This window comes from Sus scrofa, chromosome 14 (genome assembly GCF_054392235.1).
Source record: "Sus scrofa isolate SSC_HxYL_T2T_F1_AM1 chromosome 14, Sscrofa_HxYL_maternal_Yorkshire_Landrace_v2.0, whole genome shotgun sequence".
NCBI classification, from domain to species: domain Eukaryota; kingdom Metazoa; phylum Chordata; class Mammalia; order Artiodactyla; family Suidae; genus Sus; species Sus scrofa.
The window spans coordinates 99,850,040-99,874,900 of NC_139396.1; the positions used below are offsets into that span (position 1 = coordinate 99,850,040).

Consider the following 24,861-nt stretch of genomic DNA (forward strand, 5'->3'; position numbering starts at 1 on the left):
CTGGGAGATGGAGGAAGGAGCAAAAGTGCTAGTCAGGATGAAAGTTTCTGGGTTGGGCAAGACTGCATTTGAATCCCAGCTCTCAGACACTTACTGAGCTGTGGACCTTAGGCTAGTTACTTAATTGCTCTGTGCCTTGGTTTCCTTACCTTTATTTTTAAAAATTTATTTATTTTTTTTTGCCTGCACCCATGGCAGGCAGAAATTCCCAGGGCAGGGATCGAACTCGAGCCACTGCAGTGACAACACTGGATACTTAACCAATTGAGCCACATGGAACTCCTTGGTTTCCTTATTTATTTTTGTTTTTAAATTTTGTCTTTTTGCCATTTCTTGGGCCGCTCCCGTGGCATATGGAGGTTCCCAGGTTAGGGGTCGAATCGGAGCTATAGCCACTGGCCTACACCACAGCCACAGCAATGCGGGATCCGAGCCGCATCTGCAACCTACACCACAGCTCACGGCAACGCCGGATCCTTAACCCACTGAGCAAGGGCAGGGATCGAACCCGCTACCTCATGGTTCCTAGTCGGATTTGCTAACCACTGAGCCACAATGGGAACTCCTCCTTATTTTTAAAATGGGAGTCGTTAGATGACCTCTCTCATTAGATTGTAGTGAAAATAAAGTGAGAACATGTCTAGTACATAGTGTTCAGTACATGATATTATTATTTACAGTAGGCACTTCCCAGTTGTTTGAAGAGTGGGGAATGGTGGCTATAAAATTCTAAAAATGGGGACAGTGACCTCAGCTTTTCTAGGTCTGCCATGCTTCCTGACACATAGGTTGGTGTGCTCCTGAGCCATCCACCTGAGAACTGACTTTTTTCTTGTTGGTTTTATCCCTAGCAAGATGATATTTCCCAGCTTCCCTTGCAGCTAGAGGCAGGGAGAGTCTTGGGTGGGACCACCCTTTGGGGAGATATCCTTTTGCTCTTCCTTTCCCTCTAGCTTCCCGTAGTCTGGATCCTACAATTGACAGCAGGAGCCCTGCTAGCAATGTCAGACCATGAAACAACCCTGAAGAAGGAAGCCATGCCCTAGGGATGGTGGATCCCAAGCATAGGAGCCAGAACTCCTGATGCCATGGTGTCATCTATCAAGACCCAGCTTGCCTGCCTCTGCCCTTCTTGTATGTAGGTGAGAAACCAACCTCTCTCTGGCTTCAGCACCTTTCCTGATCTTGCTGTAATATGAAAATAAGCCCAGCCTTAACTAGTAGAGTTCTCATAGAACCAACCTAAAAAGCAAGAGCTCATGGCAAGAAGGTGGGGAGGGCTGTGCCCAGGGGAGGGCTGGCTGTCTTCTCCTGGATGAGGCCAAAGGTGAAGATGGGCACTTACTCATCACCAATGTAGAGCTTGGGCCAGACCTCGTTGACATGGGTGTACTGGGGACTGCCCTTCCAGAAGAGACGCTCCAGCTCAAAGGCTCCTGGGGTACAGTACTCCTCAGCCTCCCCCTCCTCCTCCACCTTCGGCAGCAGCTTCTTGGCAGCCGGGTAGGCATTCTTGAGGCTTGTCTTTGATTCTCCGGATGTCATTTTGGAGCCAAAGGATTTTCTTTCCTTTCTGCAGCTGGTCATGAGAGAGCATCAGGGTTGGGGTTAGCAGGATTGGAGGAAAGGCATGGGCTTTACCAAAAGAGGTGGGTATAGGCTGATCTGAAGATTTGGCAGTCATTTCCCTGGTCTGCTCTGCTTCTGCTTCCTCTTCCCAGGAAAAAGAGGTCGACAAAGAAGGCAGTGGTGGCAGTTAAACAACACTTCACCAACATTCCAGTTTTCTGCAGGGCAAGCGTGCTGGGCACTCTCTGACTTGGGCCACTGTGTGTTTGCTGCAGACCCAAGACAGGCTTTGGGTCTAAGAAATCCCTGCTGGCAGCCTGTCTCTTGCCTCCTTTCTTTCAGATTTTACCCCTTTTTTGGTGCCTACTCTTTCCTTTATGTGGCTGGAATCTGCTGGCTTGGGTCATTTTGAACCCAAATAAGAAAGCCCAGAAGGTCCCTGCCACTCCAGGCCTGTGGTAGGCAGCGTCTGCAGAAAGCTGCCATCCAGTGGAAAGGGCACACCTGGAAATCCACAGCCTGTGTGGTCTGGGCAGCCAGGCGTATTCTTGGGGCTTCGGAAGTCTTGGGATAGAAGGAAACTTGGCTGCATGAGGGTTTGTCAGCTTGTTAGGAAGTTGGAGTCAACATTGGCTGCTCTCACTAGGAGGTCGGCAGTTGTGCTAACTTACCAGGGGTCCCGGAGAGGCATTCCAAGCTAGAAAGCTATGTCTGCAGATCGGAATGTATATTTGGAGAGCTTGTCAGGCTCTGCGAGTGGAATGTGGGTGAAGTGTTTGTTTCCATTGTCCCCAAGGAAATGAATTCACTGTGGAATTGGGCACCATGTGTTCTGTGAGCTGAGTGACCAAAACACTCGGGCAGCCTGGGAAAGGGAGGTTAACCCATCGTGCTCAGAGATTGGAGGAAAGGGTGGAGTGACTGAGAAAAGTGAAGGTGAGCAGTGGGGAGGTAACTCATTTATTTAACACAGACTTAGGTAGTACTTATCATGTGCCAGGCACCATTGCAAGGGCTTCACGATGATAAACTCATGTAATCTTCTTAACCAAAGAGATTGGCGCCATGATTGATCGCCATTTTGGAGGGGGGGAAACTGGAAATTGAGGATGTTTGTAACACATGGTCTTGGTCTTCTGAGAAAAAAAATAATTGCCCAGAGGGCGAGGGTGGGAGTGGGGTATGCAGAACAAGGAGGGGCAGGCCAGGGACGTGAATGTAAATAAGCACGGGTAGCTTCAAAGCCCACCAGGATCCTATTGAAAGAACTCAGCACTCCCAGTTATCAGAAATGGGACCGTCTGAACATGGATAATAAAAATAACTGTGGTTGATAGAAACACATCACATTTAAATCATAAAGATACAGAAAACAATTATTCAGTGTTGAAAGATGCTAGGGGACCAGCTCCCTATGAGGACACGTCAGTAAAGGGAAAGAATCTAGTATTTGTTGTTCTTCCCTGATGCAAACTCTGCTGCAGGGTAGATGAGGGGAATTGTCTTTTATAGAAGAATTCCAGGGAGTTCCCTGGTGGCACAATGGTTAATGACCCGGCATTGTCGCTGTGGTGGCTCAGGTTGCTGCTGTGGTGCTGTTCGGTCCCTGGCCTGGGAACTTCTGTATGCCACAGGTGCCGCTGCAAAGTAAATTAATTAATTTTTTTAAAAAAGAATTCCAGATAATAAAGAAGGAAGCAAGCACCATATTACGGTACCCAATGAGCTCATGGAGGGGGCACTGAACACTGACTGCTAGCAACATAAGAAGAGACCGTCAGCCATCACGGGTGCTCTGATGCCAGAACACACGATCACAAAAGCAGTCTCGTCAAAGGAAAACCTGATTCTTTGATCAGAGTCCTCAGAGTCTAGATCTAGCCAGCAATTTTCAGGAGATTCAGAGGACAGTTAAATGATACCTCAGGGCCTTATCTTTTAGAAATACATACTGAAATGTTCACAGATGAAATGATATCATGTCTGGGATTTGCTTCAAAAATAAGACCATTGGAAAACATAATAATATATTGTGTGTGAGGTGGGGGGTAGGGGTGGAGGTGTGATGAGACGGGATTGGCCAGGGATGATGGCTGCCAGGTAATTACTGTTCCTCTTTGTGTGTGTTTGAAACTTTCCATTATCTTTTGTTAAAAAGAAAAGGAAAGGGCTGAAACCACTGCTCTGGGGCTCTGGGAAATTTGATTCTCCCAAGTTCACGGTAGATAAATTAAAAAGTCACTGGCTCACAGTGTCTTTGGGGATCCTGGGAAGCCAGGATCTGTGACTTTATCCTGCAGAATCCTAAGTTGAGAGAGGCTGGGGGGCAATGGCTGCAGAGGAGACCTTTCTTTGGAGTCTGTCAAAATGTGATCTAAAGACCACCTCCTTCAGAAGCATTGGGCACTTGCTGAAAAAACAGATTCCTGGGTTGCACCCTGGACCAGGAATGGCACCTAGGAGTCTGTATTTTAATAAGCCCCCCAGTGGGTCTGAGGCGGACTCAAGTTTGATAATAATTACCCAAAGAAACAGATCACAGACATGGATGTGGAGAGCAGACTTGTGATTGCCAGGAGGGAGCAGGCACAGAGTGGGATGGACAGGGAGTTTGGGGTTGGTAGATGCAAACTATTCCATCTAGAATGAATGGGCAATGGGGGCCTACTGTGCAGCACAGGGAACTATGTCCAATTTCTTGGGGTAGACCACAGTAGAAGATAGTGTGAAAAAAAGAATGTCTGTGTGTATGACTGGGCCACTTTGCTGTACAACAGAAATTGAAGGAACATCATAAATCAACCATAATTTTTAAAATAAATAATTTTTTAAAATTGCCCAAGATACAACTACAGATGTGATAAATTCATTTGAGTAATAAATAAATTAATTAATTTAAAAAATTGCCCAAGAGTGTGACGCAAGAATCAGGGAGCTGTTGGAGTTCCCATCATGGCTCAGCAGTTAAGGAACCCGACTAGTATTCATGAGGATGCGAGTTCAATCCCTGGCCTCGCTCAGTGGGTTAAGGATCCAGCATTGCTGTGGCTGTGGTGTAGGCTGGCAGCTACAGCTCTGAGTCAGCCCCTAGCCTGGGAACCTCCGTGTGCCACGGGTGCAGCCCTAAAAATAGAAAAAAAAAAAGAGGGAGCTCTTGAGTCAAGAGAAGCGTAGAGAGGTGCTTGAAATGCTTTCCAGCTTCTCATTGAAGCAGAGACCCAGATCTTTAGCCTAGAATAAGGGTGTGGGACTGGGACGGAGGGGCTGGACAGCCTTTCTTCAAGTCTCCCTGAAGGCCGCTCCTTCACATCGTTTTTAGCCTCAGTGTCTGACGTGTAAGAGGTGCTTGGTTGAATGAGGGAACGGCCTAGCGAATGGGTGGAATGAGTGACTAGATGCCTGAGGGGATAAAGGAATAAGACTGGGATGCCAGTTCTAAGGCCTTAGCCAGAGCTGATGAAGCAGGATGGAGCCTCTGGGCTTCTTTGGAGAAGGAATGAGGTTGCACAAACAATAGAATACAGGGTGGACAGTCCCCTCTAGCAGGTAGTTGCTCAGGCCCGACCTCTACTCTGGAGTCTGGGTGCTGGCATTTGTAGTCATCAAGCAAGGTGTCATTTCAAGGGATGGCCAGAAACGTCTGTGAGGGAACCGGCACAGACACCTCAGGCTCCTAAGAGCATGGTCACACCCTCCCCACTGCAGGCCCAAGGCGCCTTCATTTTGAGAGATCTGGCGCTCAGCCGTTCATGGCACCAGCTCTTCTTATTTCTAAGGAAGTCAAAGCTGAGCACCCTTTACCTCAATATGGAGGTTTGGGCCATTTTGCACCCTGCCTGCCACCAAAGGAGGTTTCAGAAGAAGGGATTTTGTGGGAGAGGCTGGAGCAACTACATTCTGAACCCCCTGTCTGCCTCCTTTGATCACTGACACTGACCTCACCCTTGCTGAGGCTGGTCCTCCTTCATTATTCTGTGGGAGGAACCAGCCCCAGCCCCACCCCCATCTCCACACTGAAAGCCTCGGCTGGATTTCCAGACAGAAGAGGAAGTGGTGTGGTCTACCCCGAGCAGCTTGGCATGCAGAGGGAGCTCTGGGATCTATTATCCTCCAGCGTGCAGATTTGATGGGGAGAGAGAACAAAGTGCAGAGCCGTCCAGAAACCACAGACCTGTAATCTTTCCAAATCCTGAAGGCGGCCTGTGTGCATCCCTCTCTGCACGGCTCCCCAGTCTCTGAATCTCAGAGCAGCTGGGAGCGTCTGTTTCCCAGATCACAGCCAAAATGGAAGGGGAAGACAAGTCTGTTCTGTTTGGTTTCCATAGATTCGACCTAGAGATTAACTGCCAAGGTCTCGATGACACATACAATATCAATCACAGGCTAAATGTCATAATGAGAGCTGGGCAGGTTGTCAAGAGAGGCCTCCAGGTTCCTTTTACAGCTTCATATTGAAAGGTTTGTTCCCAGGAAACCAAATGCCAACTTGACGGCTACTTGGCCTATATGTGCAGCATCGGCCTTCCTCTTCCTCAAAGGATAGCAGATTCGGGTTTCTTCCCAGAGGGACCAGGCAGGTCACAGAGAAGAAAAGTGGGTTGGGTGTTAAAGAATAAAACTAACAAGTAAAAAACCTAACTATTGGCCTCAGGCAGGAGACATCAGGGTGTAGTGGGGACTGTGGCACAGTAGAGAACAAATGCCCCTACTGAAGGAGACAGCAGCTTGCCATTCCACGAGGAAATGCAAGCCCAGATGGTCAGGTATCTTTATGAAAAAACGGAAAGCCAGAGTTTCATGAGAAATGTACTGGTTTTAAAATTTTAAATCAGTAGGCACCTGTGGCAGGGGCTGTCCTTATCCTGTACCATTCCTCAGCTCAGATCCCTGCAGTGTAAGTGGACAGCTCCCTTCTGCACAAATGGCTTCCTCCTTCAAACCTCTGTATTTCCTTGGAACACGTAATGTGAGAAAAAAGAATGTACACATGAATGTGAAACTGGGTCACCATGCTGTACAGTAGAAAAAAAATATATATATATAAATAAATGATTAAAAAAAACCCCTCTGTATTTCCTGGCTTGAGGGTTTTTTCTGTTCTTTGCTCTGGTCAGGGAGTTACCAGCTTCCTGGACCAGCTTGCAAACAACTTTTTTCCACACCCTGATTTCAGGGTCTGCCCTTGAGAGAACCCACACTAGGATACTGCTAATTTTATTTATTTTTATTTTTATTTTTATTTTATTTTGCTCTTTAGGGCCATACCTGCAGCATGGAGGTTCCCAGGCTAGGGGTCGAATCGGACCTTCAGCTGCCAGCCTACACCACAGCCACAGCAATGCCAGATCCAACCCGCATCTGCGAACTATACCACAGCTTAAGGCAATGCCAGATCCTTAACCCACAGAGCAAGGCCAGAGGTCGAATCTGCATCTTCATGGATGTCAGTCAGATTCATTTCTGCTGAGCCACAATGGGAACTCCCAAGATACTGCTAATTTTAAAACATCTAAATATACCGTAATAACAGAGAAAGCAGAGGCCAAGTGGTACTTGACCTATAAGGCCTGGAGTGCCATTTCCCTCTGTGAAACAGTGGCCTTGTCTTGAGGAGCTATTTCCAGGAATAATCAAAACAGGGATCCCTCATTAACTCCTACTCCATTTCAGACTTTTCAGCTTGCCTTTGGTTAAAGGTTCCCCCCCCTTTTATTGTCTTTTTAGGGCTGCACCCACTGCATGTGAAAGGTTCCAGGCTAGGGATCGAATGGGAGCTATAGCTCCTGGCCTACACCACAGCCACAGCAGTGCCAGATCAAGCCACATCGGCAACCTACACCACAGCTCACAGCAACGCTGGATCCTTAAACCACTGAGCAAGGCAAGGGATGGAACCCATGTCCTCATGGATATTAGTCAGGTTTGTTACCGCTGAGCCATGACGGGAACTCTGAGGAAAGGCTTTAATCTGAATTCAAAAATATAATTTTGGCACCGTGATTTAACTTTATGTAAAAAAATATAGACTTTTTTTTTTAACAAGAAAAAAATCAAAATGTCGATACTGTGGGTAAATGAAAGGACTCAGGGAGACTTTTTTCTTTCTGTCTTCTGTCTTGAGATTCTTTTAATAAATAATCATATTTTATTTTTATTTTATGGCTGCACTAGTGGCATGTGGAAATTCCCAAGCCAGGGACTGAATCCGAGCCACAGCTGCAGCACAGGATCCTTAACCCACACTCTGCTGGGCCAGGGATCGAATCTGTGCCTCTGTAGCAACCTGAGCCACGACAGTCTGATTCTTAACACACAGCCACACAGCGGGAACTCCAGTCATATTTTATAATGAATAAGCATATCTATGTTTTTAACTATACTAGCCAAATAGAACAGTCTGGGCTGGAAGCTGCTTGTGATTTTTCATTTGTGATTTCTACTCCACCTAACTTTCTCCCTGAACCTGTCACTTTCCTGGGGCTCCTCTACTTTTCTGTCCCTCTCTCCCCATGTTCACTGGGTCATGGCCCTTCTCTCACAGCCCAGCAATCCCTGAGGATGCTCAGATATCCATGGCTCATCCTCCCTAAGCTTCACTTTCTTCTTTGATAAAATGGAATTGTGACAAGAGAGGCAAAGTTACTTCTTAAAACAAACAAATGTCCCAACCTGCATTCTTTTGCTTTCTAAGGTGGAGGGTGGGAGAAGCCAGGCGAAGAGATGTATCATTCATTTCAATGGGAAAAATTAATCTCTACCTGGACCCCTCGAGAGACCCCTGCAGAGACTGGCCAGGAAGCCATGCCCGGGAGTGTGAACCACAGAACAGGCTTCCCGCTTCAGCAACACCATTTGAGGACCTTTGGATGGGGAACGGTAAGTCCTAAAGCATGATTCAGAAAGTGGTGGAGTAAACAAAGAAAGCTAAATTTTTCTGTACGAGAAAGCACGGGGGGAGGTTCCCACTGTGGCTCAGTGGGTTAAGGACTAGTATCCATGGGATTGCAGGTTCAATCTCTGGCCTCTCTCACTGGGTTAAGGATCTGGCGTTGCAATGAACTACGGGGTAGGTCACAGATGCGGCTCAGATACAGTGTGGCTGTGGCTCTGGGTGTAGGGATGGCAGCTGCAACTCCGATTCAATCCCTAGCCTGGGAACTTCCATATGCCGCAGATCCGGCCCTAAAAAGGAAAAAAAGGAAAAGAAAAAAGAAAGAAAGCAAAGGGGACCCTCTAGAACGTCCCCAGAAGGGGTCTGAGGGGCTCTGCTGCAGGGTCGGGGAAGGAGGGCTTGAGGCCAGAGACAGGCAGGGAGAGCCAGAGGCCAGAGCCACAGGACTGCTGAGAACATGGATCCCAGTGCTTGACTTTGTGGTGCCCCTGGGCTGTGTCAGGCCTCTCTTTGTCTCCCTAGACCTTCCGTGAAATTGTTAGGACAGTCAGCTGTGTTTTTTGAAAGTTTTGAGAGGAAAGAGGCTTGCGCTGGTGGGGAGAAGAGACCAGAACTTTACGAAGCAACATGTCCATTGTGAGTCTGTTTTTTTTTCTTTCTTTTTTTGTCTTTTTGCTATTTCTTTGGGCCGCTCCTGCGGCATATGGAGGTTCCCAGGCTAGGGGTCGAGTCAGAGCTGAGTCTGTTTTTATACAGAGATACATTTCACAAAAATATTAACACTGGCTATATGCTTATTTTAGGATAATGAAATTATATGTGATTATTCTTTTTAAGGAAACATCTTGTCTAAAATCTCTGTGAGGAACATACATTACTTGAGTATGTGGAGAGGGGAAAAACCCTGGGAAAGTTCTATTGTAGAATTGTTCTGGATGTGGTAGATACTCACCCTAAACCTGTGGGCTGAGGCATAGGAAGGTGGCCTTCAGGACAAGCCCTCCCCAGGTGTTCTTTACATCCCCGAGTGCCCTCCCTGGGCCTGCGAGCTCCCTGAAGGCAGCAGCTCTGGTGGCAGAGCCAGGCCCACGTCGTGTCAGAATGTCATTCCCAGAGTTGCCGTGGTGGCGCAGCGGAAACGAATCTGACTAGGAACCATGAGGTTGCAGGTTCGATCCCTGGCCTCGCTCAGTGGGATGACGATCTGGCATTGCCGTGAGCTGTGGTGTAGGTCACAGATGTGGCTCAGATCTGATGTGGCTGTGGCTGTGATGTAGGCCGGGAGCTGCAGCTCCAATTCGACCCCTAGTCTGGGAACCTCCGTATGCTGCGAGTGTGGCCCTAAAAAAATAATAAATAAATAGATAAATAAATAAATAGAAAGTCATTCTGGTCTCTCCGAGCTTCCCTGGGAAATCAGAAGGGAATCAAGTTTTATGGGTCCTGAAGTTTATGTAATTTCTTTAAAAGAAAATCAAATCGGTGCAGGGCCTTTAGAAGAGACCGGGGCACAGGTGGGGTTCTGAAACTTTGGGGTAAAATCCACCTCTGAAGGAAATGTGCTTCCCCTCTGACTGGAGACAGACCTCAGATGGAGGGGGCAACCTCCCCCCCGCCCCCATCCCTTGGGGCTCTTTGACTTGCCTTAGCCTGCTCTTGGTTCAGGCTAAGTCAGTCAACATCAGGGCTGCCCTGGCGGGTCCCGAGTGGGCCTGGGAAGGGGCCTTGTTTTGGTTTTGACTTTTCCTTAGAAGTTCAGCCTGCCTTCTCCTCCCCCTCCCACCTGCCCCCAAGCTTTACTGACACGTCCCTCTGTTAGGCACCAGGGACGGGATGGGCCAGCGAGGTCTCTGCCTGCTAGAAGTTTTTGGTTTAGCAGCACAGTTTATAATCTAATATTTTTACAAATTCTCCTCTTTCTTTGAAGGGATTCTGTATCTGTGGACACCACATATTTATGCTCCTAATGCATTAGGATCATGGGGGAAAGCTAGTCTCTGCTGAAATGCATGCAGACCGCAGTTCTTCCGTCACACCACCCATGTTGGGCTTGGAATGTGCCTTGAAAGAAGGGGCAGAGGAAAAATGTTATTGTGGTTGGGAAAATGACTCTATTAGGAGAGTAATACCTACTGCTGGGGTACACAGAGGGGCAGAATTTGGCACCCGTATACGTGTATAAATATACACACTTTTAATTTACCGCCAGTCAGGCTTGTCTTTACACATCTTAAATCTACGAAAATGATCCCAACTAGGAAATAAAAGTTGTGGGATTCTTTTTAAAAAATTTAAACCTAGATGTGAAAACCCCAGGAATTTTTTGTTGCCTATAATTTAATTCCTAATGTATCAGACACAGTCCAAGTTTAACAGATTTTTTTTTTCTTTTGGATTCTGGCAAGTATGTTAATAGGAGGCAATTACATGAATTAATATAAAACCCTTTTATTTAAAAAAACAGAATAGCCTTCATTTAAAGAGGTAATTTAATATTCCTTCTATGATGGCGTTGATGTCATTAACTTCTTTGATTAACTCTTCAAATGGTTTCAGAGCGCTTCGGGGTGGTAATTTATGAACTCCTAATTGATTTTTCCAATCTTGGTTTGGCAGAGTTGGGCCTCCCGGAAACTATGAGGAGGCTGGAGGCCCACATGCGGCTTCCTTCTCAGACAAGGGAGCCGGCTGTGATGGACGTGACCTCTGCAGCCGGCCTGGTAGGGAAGAGGAGGCTTTAGCACAAGAGACAAGGGGCCATGACCTCTAACCAGGCCAGTTGCGGTGGAAGCACTGCAGGCAATTACACAGCTCATGAATTCAGAAGAGAGGGCCTTTTTGCCCACCTCTTTCAAGCATCATTTCTTTCTTTTTTTCTTTTCTTCTTTTTTTTTTTTTGGTCTTTTTGCCATTTTCTTGGGCCGCTCCCGCGGCATATGGAGGTTCCCAGGCTAGGGGTGGAATCGGAGCTGTAGCCACTGGCCTACGACAGAGCCACAGTAACATGGGATCCCAGCCGTGTCTGTGACCTACACCACAGCTTGGGGCAACGCTGGGTCCTTAACTTACTGAGTGAGGCCAGGGATCGAACCCGCAACCTCATGGTTCCTAGTCAGATTCGTTAACCACTGAGCCACTATGGGAACTCTTTTTTTTTTTTTTTTGGTCTTTTTAGGGCCATATCCGTGGCATACTGAAGTTCCCGGACTAGGGGTCGCATTGGAGCTGCAGCTACCAGCCTACACCACAGCCACAGAAATGCCAGATCCGAGCCGTGTATGAGATCTACACCACAGCTCATGGCAACTCCTGATCCTTAACCCACTGAGCAAGGCCAGGGATCGAACCCGAAACCTCATGGTTCCTAGTCGGATTTGTTAACCACTGTACCACGACGGGAACTCCCCTCAAGAATCATTTCTAACTATGTATTGCCTCAGAACATAAAGCTTCCTTGTGCAGAGGGGCGGGACGGGGCGGGATGGGAGGGGGCAAGACTGTGAGGGTGCGGTGGCTCCCCATCCACCCCCATTTCCTCATCCCAGCCACTGCTGCTCATTAGGCCTCTCTCTTGGTGCTGTACAGAGGCGGCTCCAGGCCTTGGGAAAGCTGCAGGCCAAGCTCCGATGTCTTAAAGCTGGCACAAAAGCTCACTGAGAAATCAAGGCCCTGGCAGGACCCAGAGAAATGATTATATAGTTGGTGGTGACTTTTATCATGTGCCTGGTGATTATCAACTCTCAAAACCTCCTGGACAAGGAATATCTGTTCCCACTTTACAGATGAGAAAGACGAGGCTCAGAGAGTTTAGGAATACGACACCAAGCTTGTAAGTGGTGCAACTGGGGCTCAACCTAGGCGGCGGAGCATCCCCGACCCAGGTCAACAGTTAGGTCGCTATATCCATGGTCCCAGGGTATATGCTCCTGAGGGCGGGCCTGGGCCTAGGCCCCCCTCCCTGTGCAAAGCCCAAAGAGATGGGAAGTCGGGGAAAGAGCTGTCACTGGCCTTGGAGACTCATGTACCCAGGCTGAGCTTTCTCATCTGTAGGATGGGGATCATACCCGCCTCCCTGGTTATTGCGTAGAAGCGATCATGTAAGTCCTTAGCATGTGGACGTGGACTCGGGAAAGTTCATGTATGAAGACAAGGGGGAGGGGAAGGGGGGTGCAGGTGGAGAATTCCCAGCTGTGTTGGGAGCTAAATTCTGAGCCAAGAGTAAGGACTTGAGACTGGAGCAGTTTGGCTGGGGGGTGGGGGTGCGCCAAGGGTCTCGCCAGGGTAGCTGTGGCAAATACGATGGGGCATAAACAAGGCTGAACATTCTCCTGTGGGTGATGCGGCTCGTGTGCTCACGTGTGAAGTACCAGCGAGGCTTTTGGGAGGGGGAGAAGGGACTCTCTCAGCCTGTTAATGCCTGGTGGCCATGCCAGGCTGCATGAGATTTGAGCTCCTATTTACTGTGACAGTGGTGGGCCCCAAACCATCAAGGGTCACCTGAAGTGACAATCCAAGCACCACCAGCCCTGAGTCAGGCTGAAGAGGACAGACGGAGCTGGGTGACCCCTGGCACCAGGACCTGGAGTGGCTGTGCCCAGGCCCAGGCCTCCTTGGGGGCGGAGGTGGGGGAAGCAGGGCACAGGCTGGAGTTCAGGCAGGGAGGGAAGTGGGAGCACGAGCTGCCTCCCGCCCCTACCTCTGAGACGCACACCGGAGCCCTGAGGCCCCGCCAGCGGACTCAGAGGCACACTGGCCTCACTGCTGCCTGGGCTGGGTGATGTTGGAGAACCCCTCCACTGCTTCGTGTCTCCGTTTCCTCATCTGAAATGAAGTTGTGTTGCACCCCTCCCAGGGCTGTCCAAGTTCTGAGGAGTAAGTGCCTGAGTTACTGCTTACAAGAAAAGCTCTTGGATCCATGTCTGGCACATTGTCAGCCAGGACACATTATCGACACACAGGGTTGTGCGGGGTCTGGGGAAGGCCGTCCCCAGCTCCATAGAGGGCAGGCTGTCCCCTCCCCAACAGGACTCAACTGGGCATCCACAGGGCTACAAGAAAGGCTAACAACCAAGCCTCTGGCCTCAGGGCCCCTCTCTGCTCCTCACCCTCGTGAGGTTGTCAACAGCCACAGGAACTCGGCCCTTAGGACTCAGAGTCCCCTCCAGCCCAGTACCACCCCTGGACTGAAATGTCCCCAGGGAGGGCCTCCAGCTGATCAGATGGTGGGGGACCATTACCTCCCCTTTCACCCTCAGTACAGATCTGCTTTTGCCCCTGAGGAGCCTTCAGGGCTGACGGAGCTCCCCCTTACTCAGACCCTCTCCCATAGCCCATCCCCACCCCCATGTCCATGGCTCTTTCATTGTATACTCAGCTCAGAAGCCCTTCCAGCATTGTTTGCAAGTGTCATTTGGTGGGACCAAAATGATTTTGTCATGAAGAGAACAAGGAGGGGCACAATGGAACATTCTAGGCAATAGAACATTGATTACCAGAGCCCCTCAGATGCTGGGCCGGCATAGGGAGCCCCTCCACACATACACCTCATGTCCTCTCCCTTCTTACTTGGGAGTTTTTGCTCTTGGAACCTTTTCCGATTTCCTGAACCATCAGAGTCCCCCGCTCCCAACTCTTGGGTTCCAGGCCCATGAGAGGCCATGGAGGCCACAGGACAGGAGCCCAGGGTCCAGTGGGAGATCCCTGGTCTGAGACAGGATATCTTCCCACTGTCCTGCCCACACACACCACATCTCGGTCCAGAGTCTCTGTCCTTTAGCGACCCAGTCTCCCCATCTCTACCAGAGCCATCGCCCCCAGCCCCATCCTCCCACCAGGACTGGGAAAAGCTTCAAAAGGAGCCACCTTGTCCACACGATGCTTAGTGTTACCAAGAGACAGGAAGAGCTCTCATCCCTGAGTTCTGAGAACTCACTTGTAACATGTGCTGCCCTGTGCATGAGATGAGTCACTGTGTCTCCAGTCTGCCCCCCTACCCCCCTCCCACCTCCCACTGAGATTAGTTTTCCCTTTACTGGCTAAATGGATAAATGTGGAACCTTGCTGGAATATGATATGTGATACAAAGCATCCAGGGCCTCAGAAGGGCCCGATGAGCTTTAATCCGCCCTATTATCCTTTAGAAATGGTCATTGAACTGGAAGCTTAGATTTAGAGGCAGGGAAGTGGAGAAAATTCCTTGGCGCCTCTAGGGAAAGACAGGGCAAGAAGAGCCTGTTATGCTAAAAGGATGTCAGCTGTTCTTTGCTGCTCCAAAGCAGAGTAGAAAGAGGTCTTCTAATCCCCACCCCAAGGCCCCCAAAGAACACTTGACCGGACCCAAGAGGTGCCAGTCTACCCCCAAAAGGGAACTTACCTGTGCACACCGGGTCCTGGCCAGGTCGGGAGGTGCTGGGCCGTGGGGCGTGTGGCGGCTGCACACCCAGCCACCCCGACTGGCATCTAAGAGCCTATTTTTAGGGTCAGATCTGCTGACGCTGACCTTGTGTGCTGCCCGGTCTGAGCAGAGACCTGTGGCATCTGCTTGCAAAACGATTCGCTGGTGTGACCTGAAACCCTTGACTCTGGGAGTTCTGTACCCGGAGCCCACACGCCTGTTCCTGGCTCAGCCACGGAGGCAGGACATGCAGCCACCCGGGTGGGGACAGGCAGGGGTATTTCCCAGCTTTGTTTCCTCAGGATCGACAAGACCAGGTGCCTGCGGGGCCCTGCCTGGAGCCCTGTCCTGGAACAGCTGGAACCGGGAAGGTTTGCCTGCTGGCACAGAGCCCATGGGAAGGTCGACGGCACACAGCCTGGGGAATTCTCCACTCCAGTCTTTTCTGGGAGTTTGGGGAGCCATCTCCAGAGAGTGGATAGACTAAATACCGCATTGCACGGTGATTAATGAAGCACCTCCGCCTTCCAGAGAAACTCTGGAAACTTGGGTTCGTTGACGTTGTGCCACTTCCTGAGACCTCTGGCAAGTGTCCATCCCATCTGGGCTTCAGCAGGGAAAATAATCACAATGCTGCCCTCATGTTGTTGTGAGCATTAAATGAGACAAAGTTACCTGTGTAGCATAGTTACCTGCACATGCTAAATACTTAAAAAATTCTGGATTGAGTTAGGATGCCAAAAATATCCCCAATTCAGCAGTCATCCCCTGATTTCTCTTCTTGATGGTTCCTTTTCTCAACCTCCCTCCTCTTTGGCTCCAGCCTTCTTTGCTCCAGGACCCCCACCACCCCCACACCTAGTGTGATCCTTTTTCATAGGGCTGAAGGGTGTAATCCTGTCCAGGCTCTTCTAGTTTTCTAGTAAGATCTTTCCAGGTCTTCCTACACTTCCTTATAGTGAATGACGTGGTTTTCCATCCTTCTGCATCCTGTCACCCTCTTTGGGCATCCTTCCATGTGGGATCACCAGTCTCCCCACATCCTTCACTTTATAGCATCTTCTTATATTGGGATCATTATATTGTCCCCTGCAATTTTGTATTCAACAAACCAAAGATCTTCCTCACAATTTGCATGTTTATCTACTGCCGGTTTTATTTAGAGCAATTATTTCTGCTAATAGTTTTCATGGTGAAACTGCTAAAAAGACTTTGCTTTTATTGATTTCTTGGTGCAGACCGTATTCACAAGGCAGAGGCTCAGGATCTAAGTGTACAAGGAGGTCCAAATGTCAGGGTCCAAATGTCCCTGCTGTCAAGTGCTGTAGTCAGAACAGCAGGATCAAAGGCTTTTCTGCAATTATCCCAAGAACCAAAAGAGATGCTGGAGCTGACAAAGACTAAAGAAAGATTTCCGGCTGGGAGCCTTGGGTGGGGCTGGGGGGCTGGTCCCAACCCCAGCCCAAGTCAGAGTTGCTGCCAAAGATGTAAGTTTAGTGGGGGTGGGGATCAGATATCTAGACATCTGATACTCATCATTGGTAATTACTAGAGAAATGCAGATAAAAACTACAGTGAGGTACCACCTCGCACTGGTGAGAAAGACCACCATTAAATCTACAAATAACAAATGCTGGAGAGGGCGTGGAGAAAAGGAAACCTCCTACACTGTTGGTGGGAATGTAAACTGGTGCAGCCACTATGGAAAACAGTGTAAAGATGCCTCAAAAAATTTGACTTGCTATATGATGCAATGCCACTCCTGGGCATATATCCAAACAAAGCTGTAATTCAAAAAGATACACACACACCCATGTTCATAGCAGCATTATTTACAATAGCCAATACATGGAAACAACCTAAATATCCATCGACGGATAAATGGATAAAGACGATGTGGCATACACACACACAATGGAATATTACTCAGCCATAAAAAAGAATGAAATAATGCCATTTGCAGCAACATGGATGGAACTAAAGATTATCATACCAAATGAAGTAAGTCAGAAAGAGGGGAGGACAAATACCATATGATAATCAATTATACGTGGAATCTAAATAATGGAAAAGAATATAAAAATATGTATATGTATAACTCACTTCCCTGTACAGCAGAAATTAACACATTGTAAATCAACTATACGTTAAAAAATAATTAAAAATTAAAATTTAAAAATAAAAACCTTAAAATTTAAAAATAGTATAATAATTAACAATAAGAAGTAATTAAAAATAATAAAAAGTGAAGTTCCCTTGTGGCACAGCAGGTTAAGGATCCAGTGTTGTCCCTGTAGCAGCCCAGGTCGCTGCTGCGATGTGGGTTCAATCCCAGGCCCAGGAACTTCCATGTGCTATAGATGCAGCCAAAAAAAGGAAAAAAAAAAAAAGACCTCTGAGAGAGATAATGGGTAAGAGAGGGAGACAGAATCTTACACTCTAAAGGATGGTCTAATAAATAAAGCCAAGAAAAGAATGAGGTAAGTTACTGGATTATCACCTCCATTAGAGAAGCCCCTGGATACGGTGACCAGAAGACTGGTGACCATCCCCACACTCTATGTGCCCCTAATCCTTCACAAATTAAAGAATGCCCAAAAGAAGTTGACAAAGGGTAGGGAAGGGTAGAAAAACCATGTTGTTAATTATCAGGAACTATAGGAAGCCCTGGGAAGGGTTTACTAGAAAAGAGTGGTGGTGGTGGCAGGAGACACCTGTGCTGTCTTCTAGTAATTGAGGGCAGATCTTTGAGAAACAATAGCCTTCTCTGCACAACTTTCAGGGCAGAACCCAGGCCATGGCTAGATGCCCCAAGAGCTGCCTGTCTGGACGCAGCAAAGATACCACTCTGCCAGAACTGGAACAAGCCTGGCAACTATCATCTGGACTCAGAGATGTCTCCTGCCGTTCCACACCGCAGGGATAGTTCACCAGGATTCTGTGCAACAGCAAAGCTACAGTAGTGCAGGTAAAGTATCATTTGTAAAAATAGCTGTTATTTTCATTGTAGCTTCTTAGGAACTTACTTTACTGCAGCATTTGATAGAGGTTCCTCCCCAACACCGCCCTCTGACCCATGTGATTTTTATTAGCAAGACTCTACTTTCTCCATTTTCACACCTAGGTAGACATTGCTCTTTGTTTCAGCTTCTCTGGATCAGAATCCCACTTAGGCCCAGTAGCAAGGTTCGGTAGGCAGACTACCCACCCCCTGCCCCCAAAGATGTCTGCATCCTAATCGCTGGAACCTGTGAATATATTATGTTACAAGGCACAGGGGGGTTGAGGTTGCTAATCAATTAAGATTGCTAATCATCTGACCTTAAAATAGAGAGTATCCTGGACCATTCAGGTGGGCCCAATGTAATCACAGAAGTTTTTAAAATTGGAAGGTGAGGTTAGAATGATGCAACTTGAGAAGAGCTCAACTCCCTGTTGCTGGCTTTGAAGATGGAGGAAGGAGCTACAAAGCCAAAAAACAGCCTCTAGAAGCTGAAACAGGTAAGGACACGAATTCTTCCCTAGAACCTACAGAGGGAACATAGTCCTGCTAATACTTTGATTCTAGCCCAGTGAGACCCACCTCAGGCTTCTGATCTAGAGAACTGTAAGGTGATACATGTTGCTCTAAGCTACTAAATTTGAGGTAATTTGTTACAACAGCAGTAGGAAACTAGTATGTGAGATGTGACTAATACGAGACTTTTCTGGGTTGAAAAGATCCAGGGCTTCTAGTGCTCTGTGGACACCTGAGTTTCCGTGGACACAGAGTCCAGCTAGAGCCCAGGGGAGAGGATGCCCTCCTGGACAGAGCCTGGTGAACCAGGGTCAGGTCTCTGCAGCAGATGAGTGTGATCTAATGACTGTAAGTCCTTTGCTCTCCTAGAGGGCTCTCTGTTCTCTCACATCTAAAAAACGGGGGTGGGGGGGCGGGTAGTTCCCATTGTGGCTCAGTGGAAACGAATCCGACTAGTAACTATGAGGACGTGGATTCAATCCCTGGCCTTGCTCAGCGGGTTAAGGATCCGGCATTGCCTGAGCTGTGGTGTAGGTCGCAGACGCGGCTCAGATCTGCTGTGGCTGTGGCAAAGGCTCCTATTTTCGACCTCTAGCCTGGGAACTTCCATATACCACCGGTGCAGCCTTAAAAAGAAAAAAAAGAAGGCAAGCAGACTAAGGCCCATGTTCTGGAGGCCACTCAGAGCCCTCCACAGCATCTCGGAGGACTGCTTTCCTCCAGGGGAGTACAGGTAGGATGGCTTTCATTTCTGCTGAGTCGACCCTGTAGCCTTCTCACCACTGCACCCTCACTGGCACCCTCTGCCCCACCCCCCCACCCCCAGCTTCAAAACCTCACCCCAAGCTCAATACCATCCCCATCTGCACTTTCAAAGCACCACCTGCTCAGCACCATTGCATGTGGCAGAGGGGACCACAGCGCAGGGCAGCAGACAACTCCGAATTCAGTGTCTGAGCTCCTTATCCTTAGAAAATTGTTGACGAGGCCCCCTCCCCAGGGAATTTCTCTCTCCAGAGAGGTCTGTCCCTGCGCCTGCCATGTTCACGGGTCTCCCCTCTGTGTATACAAAGCTTGCAGTTTTCCTTTTCCTCCATTCTAGATCTCTCCCCGCTTCTCTAGAGCTCCCTCGGGAGGCTCCAGATTCCTCTTCACTGATGATTAGGCCGAGCAAGCAGGTGGGCTCCCTCTTCGTCTCAGTCTCCCTATCAGGCTAAGCTCGGGCCTCCCTTTCTCATCAAAAAGCTACCAAGATTAGTCACCAATCCAAGAGGGGAATTTTTTGACCCCCCTAGACAGTATCATCCACAGACCCTGGAAACAGAAGCCCCTGACCTGAGCTTGTCTTTTTAAGAGGTTCCCACACATCACACACACAGACACACTGAGATTCTGCTAACCACTCATCAGAATGGAAAAAAACAAGAACCCACCAATCCAAACCCGGTAAGAACTTGGGGGAGGGCACAACGGTTCCATACCTTGGTCGTTGTCATCACACAGCTATACGCGTTTGTCAGTAACACTAAGCGTGAACCTTGCTCTGTGTAAATTCAAAAAGGATACGGGTGCCCCATTCATCCGGGCTCTGGCTTTCAGCACTGGCAGAGGGGGACCCATGACTCCATGTGCTTTTGTGACTAACACTGTTCAGGCCACAGAGTATGTGTTTCCAAACCTTCTCTTATTCTGTGTCCTCAAGACAAAAGGTGACAGAATCTGAATTCTGGGAAGGTGGATGGGTGGTATTGCTGTTTACCTGGTTGTCCAGGTGCCAGGAGGATCTGAGCAGTGGGAGCGCAGGGGCCAGAGAACAGACAGCTTATCCCACTTAGCGGGTCCACAGTCCCCTCTGAGCACACAGACCTGGAGCGCTGAACACCCGCCCTGTGTCTGCGTGCTGCTCCGGGGTCCTGAAGATGACCTGGAATTACTGCGATAGTCACAATAGTTTACAGCTGAGGGATATTTTGTTGTATTAAACAATTCTCAGGATTCTTTATAACTGCGTATGTGTAGGCCTGGAGGAAAAAAACGTGTAACAAAATGCCAGTTCTTTACATTGACTACTAGAATTGTCAATCATTTTGTTTTTAAAAAATCAGGATTGTTTATTATAGTGAATTTTAAGGAAATACTCAATTTACTGATGGGATATTAGCTAAATAAATTGTTGCACATCAACATGATGGCATCATACAACTTTAGAAAAATATTTTTAGGGAGTTCCTGTCGTGGCTCAGCGGTAACGAACCTGACCAGTACCCATGAAGATTTGGGTTCGATCCCTGGCCTTGCTCAATGGGTTAAGAATCCAGCGTTGCTGTGAGCTGTAGTGTAGGTTGCAGACACGGCTTGGATCTGGCTCTGGCTGTGACTGTGACTGTGGTGTAGGCCGGCAGCTGTAGCTCTGATTCAACCCCTAGCCTGGGAACCTCCATATGCTGCAGGTGCGGCCCTAAAAAAGCAAAACTAAATAAATAAAATTTAAAAAAAAATTTTATTTTACATTGGAGTATAGTTGATTTTTACAATGTTGTATTTAAGTGATTCAGTTATACATATACAGATATCCATCCTTTTTCAAATTTGTTTCCCACATAGGTTATTACAGATAATGAGTTCCCTGTGCTGTACCATAGGTTGATTATCTATTTGATATATAATAATATGTATATGTTAACCCAAAACTCCTAATTTATCTATCCCCCCCCCCCGTTTCCCCTTTGGTAACCATAAGTTTGTTTTCCAAGTCTGAGTCTGTTTCTGTTTTGTAAATAAGTTCATTTGCATCATTTTTTAGATTCCACTTACGAGTGAAGTCATTACGATATTTATCTTTGTCTTACTTAGTGTGACACCATCATTTTATTTTTATAGCAGTAGTTTATAAGATCTAACAAAACTTTCAAAGAAGTGAGTTTAGATTTTGAGGTATATTTAGATCATACTGATTTAAAACTTTGATACTCAATAATTATCTATTCCTTTTTACTTCTAAAGGAAACTTAGAATATTTTAGAAAAAGAGTGCTTTTGAAAATGTATGTAGAAATACTTGTCATGTTTTTGTGTTGTCATTTAATTTGCATTTTGATAAAAATGATATTTACTTTTGTTTACTTTGAATTTGATTACATTTTATTTTTGATCCTTCAGATGTATAATGTCCAATAGATATAGAATGCAAACCATGTATGCAATTTAAATTTTTTCTAGTAGCTGCCACAGTAAGGCATGAAAAGTAACAGCTGAAATTAATTTTAACAATGTATTTTTTTAACTATGTCCCAAATATTATCCCATGAACATGTAATCAATATGGAAGTTATTGAGCTATTTGAGTTTTTTTTCCCTTTGAAATCTGCATATTTTACACTCACAGCACATCTCAGCTTGGACTGGCCACATTTCAGGTGCTCAGTAGCCCCACAGGACAGCCCAGCTCTACATCACTGAAGATGAGACAAGTCATTAAGCTGGTAGGAACTGGGATAGGGGGTTTCCATTTGTCCTCCTGCCCATGGGGGACGTACCTCCTTCCAGCCTGACTTGTCCCCTGTTCCTGAAGCCCCAAGTCATCTCGTCGTGTGGGTGCCTCAGAGGTTTCTACGGCTCTCCAGGGAGTTGGCTGGTAGCCGGCAGGGCCACGTCTGTTGTGGAACTGTCACTCTTGACTGATGGCCTAGCGATGTGAGGACTTTGTGTTGGGAGAGAAGGCCTAAGGGCCAAGGATGTTTGTCTGAAATCGATAGCTCCGTTTATCTCCCTGGCTGTCAAAACACCGGGAGTGCCTGCTGCCAGTCCCCTGCTGGGGGCCTCTGGAGCCCTTTAGGACCCAGGGCCTGGGCTGTGAGTAGGGATCCCCCCACACTCCCCCCTTTCCCAGGAGACTGCTGTTTGAGCCCTGCTCAAGTCTGTCAGTGATCTCAGCAAATGGGTAAATTGTGTCTCTATTAGCACCTCTGTCTGCATGCCAAGACTTGTTTATTTTGCAGATAGATGGCTGTTTCCTCTTCACGGCCTGTTAGCACATCAAAGTGACATTGATGAGGCTTGACAGTGTGATTATTCGTGTGTGGGAGGCAGGAGGGCAGAGGACTGACGGGCATGTGCTTTTAAAACACAAGGACTTGGGTTCAAATCCTGCCCCTGCCACTTAGTTCTGAGCTGGTTCAGGTCTCTTAATTTCTCTGAGCCTGTACATTGAGAATAATAACAGGAGCTACCTATGGGGTTACCAGGCAGATGAATAAGATAATGCATGCGATGCTCTTGGCTTGGAAGAAGCAACAATACCAGTCATTATTGTTCTTCTCCTTCACGTCCACCTCTGGCTCATTGTTTTAACTTCCATTGGACAGATGAAAGAGGGCCCTAAAGAGGATTAAATTAACAAACCATTAAACTGAGAGATGCATTCTCCCTATGGTTTCAGGAGCCACTTACTGAAGCGATACTCTACTCTGGGTCCAGGCCCTGTTCTAGAAGCAGGCAGAGGGCCGAGAGGCAGGAGATGAGAGCCTGCCCTGGGGGAACTCACCATCCAGTGGGGAAGCAGACCTCTGAGCACATGCTGGTGGCTCAAGGAGCCAGGGCCGTGATGGGGGTGCACAAGGGGCCAGGTTGCCCAGAAGAGCCGGGGAAATTGGTAAAGATGCTCCAAGAAGGCTGACTTTGGCACTGGGGGAAAAGCCTGTCCTGTGGTAATGTGCTGGTCGTCCAGGAGCCCAGGAGGCACTCAGCCAACACTTGCTGCAGAGAGTACTATTACTCCAAACTGGATATTTTTGCTCAAGGATGAGCATTAGCCAATTCATGGTAGTTTAGTAATGACAAATACCATGACCCAATTCTAATTAGATTTTGGGGGTATCATGTGAGGAACACACATACATACATCCATACACACACACCCATCCATAGACACACATACACCCAGCCATAGACACACACACACACACCCAGCCATAGACACACACACACAGACACACACACCCACAGAGACAGACACACACACACAGGCTGGACTGAGCTTAATTTTCAGAAGGGGTTGACTTTGACACATTGTACAGTGGACACTGATCAGTCAGGGGCCAAAAAGAGGCAGAATTCACCAGGTTGGTTTCAGTGAAAAGATGTTAATGAAGGGACTACATGGAGTGTGAACAGGGTTAAACAAGGGCTGCTGAAGCACCCAGCATGCAGTGACAGCGAAAAGCCATGGCATACAGAGGTGGCTGTGACCCAGTTTCAAGCAGGCAGACAAGAACAACATTCTTAGGGGTGGCATAGCAATGGGGCAGAAGGACCCTGGGTTCCTGCATGACCTCATGGAGCCAAATCACCTTATCTGTCTGGACTGCCCTCAGTATAGATTCAGAGGTAGGAGACATGAGCGAGAAATGCACAGCTATCTGTTTAAGCCACTGTGTTTGGAGTCTCAATTGCAGTAACCTAAGCCTGTATCCCAGTACATTCAAAGGATGGGTGGTCGCAACAGAGGGAGGGAGAGAACGTTAGCAGATGAGGGCCTTTACCATGGGGCCTTGTGACTGTGGTAGGGAGTTTGGATTTTATTCTGGGGAGTGTTGGAAATTAAGATAACTCTGGCTCAGGTCGCCAGTGTCGGAAAGTGAGACACATGGACAAGGAGAAATCTCGACAAGGCTCTTTACTTCTGCAGGAGGGCTTGGGTACTCCAACAAGTGTGCGCTGAAAAAAGGACCCTCCCCTATTTATCCCTAACGCAGGTGATTTACCTGTCCCCTTCCCATTGGTCAGGTCAGGGCGCACATTCTTCCCGGTTGGCTAATTGAAACAAATTGTTGCTGGGAAAAGAGGTAAACAGGAAGGGGGTTGCAGGGGCATTTCCACTGAAACCAGAGCAAAATGGAGTAACCAAGATTTCCTTTGATAGAAAAGACATTATGCTGGAGTTCCCATCATAGCACAGTGGTTAATGAATCTGACTAGGAACCATGAGGTTGCGGGTTCGATCCCTGGCCTTCCTCAATGGGTTAAGGATCCGGCGTTGCCGTGAGCTGTGGTGTAGGTCACAGACGTGGCTCGGATCCCGCGTGTTGCTGTGACTCTGGCGTAGGCCAGCAGCTGCGGCTCTGATTTGACATCTAGCCTGGGAACCTCCATATGCTGCGGGATTGGCCCCGGAAAAGCCAAAAAAAAAAAAAAAAGACGTTACTTTCCACAGTAGGATGCTTACATGATTTGATTTGCATTCTAAGGAGCACATTTTGACTGGTATCTGGGGAATGAAAGATGATGAACAATAAGTGCACCAGGGAGAGGGCTGCTTTTACTGTCCAGGAAAGAGATGTTGGTGCCTTGGCCAAAGACGATAGAGACAGAATTTGTGAGAAGCGAGTCAGATTCCAGATATGTTTTGATGGCAAAGTATAAAGAATTGCCTGGTGAATTTGCCTTGGAGGTATTTGTGTGTTCAGGAATAAATGAAGTTATGTAAAGTGCT

At 47.8% G+C, this 24,861-nt stretch overlaps 1 protein-coding gene and 1 long non-coding RNA gene across 3 annotated transcripts in view; one reads left to right on the plus strand and one right to left on the minus strand.

Annotated features, from left to right (window-relative positions):
• The window catches only part of DUSP29 (dual specificity phosphatase 29), a 40,201-nt gene extending 24,978 nt beyond the window's left edge, over positions 1 to 15,223 (minus strand). The window contains 2 exon segments of one of the 2 annotated variants that reach the window (NM_001444841.1): positions 1,346 to 1,579; positions 14,835 to 15,223. In NM_001444841.1, coding sequence (NP_001431770.1) covers positions 1,346 to 1,579; positions 14,835 to 14,920 — 320 coding nt within the window. In that variant the 5' untranslated portion in view covers positions 14,921 to 15,223. 2 annotated transcript variants of the gene reach the window in all.
• Positions 15,224 to 18,263: 3,040 nt separating this feature from the next.
• On the plus strand, positions 18,264 to 24,861 carry LOC110256721 (uncharacterized). The gene is made up of 4 exons (XR_014828168.1): positions 18,264 to 18,356; positions 18,968 to 19,105; positions 19,475 to 19,818; positions 21,757 to 24,861. It is a non-coding gene; the product is annotated as an uncharacterized LOC110256721 (long non-coding RNA).